This window comes from Ziziphus jujuba, chromosome 1, assembly GCF_031755915.1.
Source record: "Ziziphus jujuba cultivar Dongzao chromosome 1, ASM3175591v1".
NCBI classification, from domain to species: Eukaryota; Viridiplantae; Streptophyta; class Magnoliopsida; order Rosales; family Rhamnaceae; genus Ziziphus; species Ziziphus jujuba.
The window spans coordinates 6606439-6610608 of record NC_083379.1 but is presented as its reverse complement, the minus strand read 5'-3'; the positions used below and the strand labels follow the sequence as shown (position 1 = coordinate 6610608).

General features: G+C 43.1%; 1 protein-coding gene across 1 annotated transcript; it reads right to left on the bottom strand.

Moving 5' to 3' along the window:
* Positions 1-779: 779 nt before the first annotated feature.
* Positions 780-3378, bottom strand: LOC107406906 (9-cis-epoxycarotenoid dioxygenase NCED2, chloroplastic). The gene has a single exon (XM_016014127.4). The coding sequence runs from the start codon at positions 3091-3093 to the stop codon at positions 1201-1203; it is 1893 nt and encodes a 630-aa protein (XP_015869613.3). The 5' UTR covers positions 3094-3378; the 3' UTR covers positions 780-1200.
* Between the last annotated feature and the right edge of the window lie 792 nt (positions 3379-4170).

The window sequence follows — 4170 nt, the reverse complement described above, 5'->3', positions numbered from 1 at the left end:
CATAACTTATTGAACTATTAATCCGCTTAATCAGTGCGTATAGAATTGTGAGGCATTTAGTAATGGAAAAGTCAGATCAGTTGGGTGCAGTTTTACTTTTCCTTTTGACAATGTAAAATCAACATTTACGTTAGTTATTCTAGTTGAGCCTCTATAATTAATGGGACCTTTTTAAGGAAATTAATGTCAATAGTTTTTGGAGTGTTTTTTAAAAGGAAATATATATATATATATATATATATAGTTTTTTAACCGTCTATATTTATTTATTTATTTTTACTATCGGTTGCTTAATTTCTCTTGTAATGATCCAGTCAAAATGACCCGAGAATTAAAAAGAAAGACCGAAAAAAAAGAAAAAAACAAAAGGAGGAATGGGAATCATGATGGACCCCACATTTTTGGCCCTTCATTAAAACTGTTGGGATTTAATTTAAAAAAAATGAAGAGGGAAAAGAAGAGGGCGTTTGGTTCCGCTAATATCGGCTTCGACCTTGTTTGTGTTGGTCGGGTGGACATCTTTACAACGGACAGTTGCATTGGTGGGTATTTCGAATTCTGTGCTTCTTTTTCATCCATTTTCAATAACTCTTTTAACTTTTTCCTTTTATTTATTTATTTGTTATGTTCAATATTTTTTTCTCACTTACAAATCATTTTGCTTGATCATTATTATAAACGTTGATAATGTGAAATTAATATGATTTGAATTGAAATTGAAATTGAAATTTAATATTATATTAAATTAATATTAATTTAAAAAATTTAAACTGATGCAATGTTGAAACTATTTTATATAAATTTATTATGTATATGGAACAATATGAAACAACATTGACAGTGCAGATTCAGAACAGAACATTTAAAGAACCATCAACTTCTACTGTAAAGTAAGAATAGTAATGAACATATAAACCAGCTGAGCTCGAAAACTATCTACGATCCAAAAGCTACAAACTGGTCTCCCCAATAAAGGACAAAAGCCTAACATAAGCAAAACGGTCGTTAGGGTTTTAATGTTCCAGCAGGAGAATCCGGGGATCTGTCGGCCTCTGCCATCCCTCTGGTATAATTCTCCTTTCATAAGTTTATATTTTTTTATTTTTCACTTTTTCTGTTTTTCACCAGTCCACAAAAATGTAACACTAGCTAGTAGCAAAGCACACTGACTGACACTCCCTCTAAATTTACTCACTCTCTCTACGCCTGGTTTGCCAAATCTTTAGAGTTTACAAATGTGCCATGAAAACCGTACGGTACTCTCGACGGCAGCTTTACTGAAGCTTCTAACTCTAAATTCAGGGCGTTCACAATCTGCAGCTCCGATTTCCATGTCCTTTCGTCGTGAACGAATGCTAGAATATACCCCTCATCTTCACTCTCTGAATTTGCCGGGTCTTTGGGAAGGAAAAATGGCTCCCCACCGTATCTTCGCTCGCCGTAATTGTACCTTTTTACTTCCCCTGTTTTGAGGTCCACTTTCGCGAAACCCGAAACTTTGGGCCACGGTTCTGCGATTGCCAAGTAAGCAAATTGGGTCTTTCTTCCTAGCAGATTCCGGTTCACCATGCCGGCTTCCAGGTTTATTTGCCCAGAGTCAGCGATTATTGACCGGCGCGTTGACTCTCCTGTTTTCAAATTGAGCCTGATTTCCGACAGAACGCTCTGCAAGCTCTCATCGCATTCGTTGAAAATAGAGTCCGGCGGAGTCATGCACGACCCGATTACCACCACCTCGTCGGTCCCCTGTTCTTCCCAGGCATTCCAGAGGTGGAAGCAAAACGTGTCCGGCGATTCCACCCAGATGATACTGGAAGCGTCACTGGCATTCTTCCTTAGAATCCCAAACCGTGCTTTCTTGTTCTTGTCGTAGACTACTGGAGAGCCGCCGGTAATCATCTCTTGGAGCTTGAAGACCACCTGCTGGTCCGGAATCACCACGAAATTCTCTGTGATGGCGAAATCATGCATCATCGTCGGCACCGGAAGGGAAATTTCGACGTCCGGCGACTTCGTTCCGTCGGAAGAGAATTTGAAGTACTTGAGATACGGTTTCTTAACAACGTCGTAACTCAGAGCGAAAAGCTCGCCGGAGATTGGGTCCACCTTGGGGTGCGCTATCATAGTGGAACGGAGTTGCTCATCGAAATCGTAACGGCCTACGGTTTCAAGGTCACCGGAGGGTGTGATGCGCACCTGATAAGGAAGGTCATCCTCCGACATGGCCAGCAGTCTTCCGTTGAAGTATACGAGACCGGCGTTGGCAACTCCGGTGCCATGGCTATGGTCGACGAGGCCGAAAAGCCCTCTCGCATAAAACAAAAGGAGGCGGGCAATTCCAGAGTGCCCGTGGAGCTCACCGATTGCTTTGGGAAACACCGACCGACCGAGCTCTAGCTCTTGGACCAGCCTCTGAGTCTCGGTGAAACGGCAGGCGTAGCTGGCTGAGCCGCCATTGATGCGGATGGCATGAACCATACCATCGCCGTCGAAGAAGTGGTGACCGGCAACCGGCTCGAACAGCGGGTTGGCGCCGTTTCGGAGGTAGACACCGTTAATGCAATCGGGAATTGTGCCGGTGACCGGTAGTGAGTGGCGGACTTGTTGCTCAGGGACCGGAGCGAAGTTTCCGGAGATTTGGACATTTGGGTCGGCGGTTTTGGGGAGCTTGTGTTGGCGCTCACGGGAGACCAATGCGCCTTCGACCATGTCGAGAGCCATGGCGGCTGCTCTTTGTAGTGAATTCCAGTGTAGGGGTTGATGATCAAGGGTCTTCTTCTTCTTGGGCTTTACGGTTGCAGGGGTATCCTCTCTGGTAATTACAGGCGGTTGGTACGGTTGTTTTGGGAAATGAAGCACGGAAGCACAGCGAATGCTGCTGCTGCCGGCTGTTCTGGTATTGTTGGGCTTCTTGTTGTTATTGTTGTCTTTCTTCGTGAAAGAGATGGACTTTGAAGGGAAGCCCATTTCTACTATCGACGAAGAGGATGGCAGAAGAGTATGAGAGTGAGATATTTGGGCTCTAGCCCAACCAATACTTGAGTACGGTGGTGGTGGTGGTGAATGTGGTGGTAGTGAGGGAAAAGCAGCCATGGCAGTGAAGAAGAATCGATCCGCTTCTTCGACTTGTTTTGATTTTGAAAACAAAGAGAGAAAAACAAATGTTTGTTTTCTAATTTTGTCTCTGAGAGAGTAGTGGTAGAAGAAGAAGAAGAAGAGGAGGGAGAGAGTTTTGGAGAGAAAGGGAGAGAAAATGGGGTATAAATAGAGTTGGTGGGGAAGAGAAAGAGGAAGTTGTGCGGGCGGTGGTGCGCAAGGACGAAGTGTTTGTATGCATTGAGTTCCACCTCAGCCATCTAAGAGAAGACCACGTGGTGGATTTGTGGAAAGGGCACTTGGGGATTGACATATGAAAGAAAGGTTTCTTAAATTTATAATAATATATTAAAATACTATATATTATAAAAATATTATATATGTAGGTTGTGGGGCCCACCAACATCAACATTTAACATACATATAGAAAAAGCTTTTGGAATTTTTTTGCTTAAACCATAATATATGTTTGAGAGAGAGAGAGAGAGAGATTGAAAATTAGGAGGCTACCATTGGATGGGAATTATGGACCCATAAGTGTAAGGATTTAGAGTGAAAGAAAAGAAAGGTGAAAAATATGATTCAGACATTCATACATGCATAGTGACATAGTGACCCACACACACACACACACACACACAGAGAATACCTACACGCTCTGAAAAAATGGTGCGTGGTGGTTGCCATTTTAATTTTTATCAAAGATTTCCGCGTTCGTCCCTCAATAGATCTTCACACGTGGCCGTTTTCTACTTTGTCTCAGCCACGATATCTTGGTCACATCGCTTTGCCCCCACACGCTCACCGTCACACGCACACTCATCCACATGAGACCCCTCATCCCTATGCTATGGACTTTAAAGTGGTGTCTTCTACATCAACATCCTTGCCCCCACCCCCACCCCCACCCCCCCCCCAATCCCCTTCTCCTGTGCTTATTTGTGACTAGCACATTCCAAACCCCCCCCTCCCCCATTACTTATTTCTATGTTTTTTTAATTTGTTTGCTTAATTCAGTTACATGGTAGCCGTTATCTTTATCTATATATCAATCATTCATTCTATCTATGATTG

Coding starts and splice junctions, on each gene's coding strand:
- LOC107406906 (XM_016014127.4), bottom strand. CDS start 3,093: ATGGCTGCTTTTCCCTCACTACCACCACATTCACCACCACCACCACCG.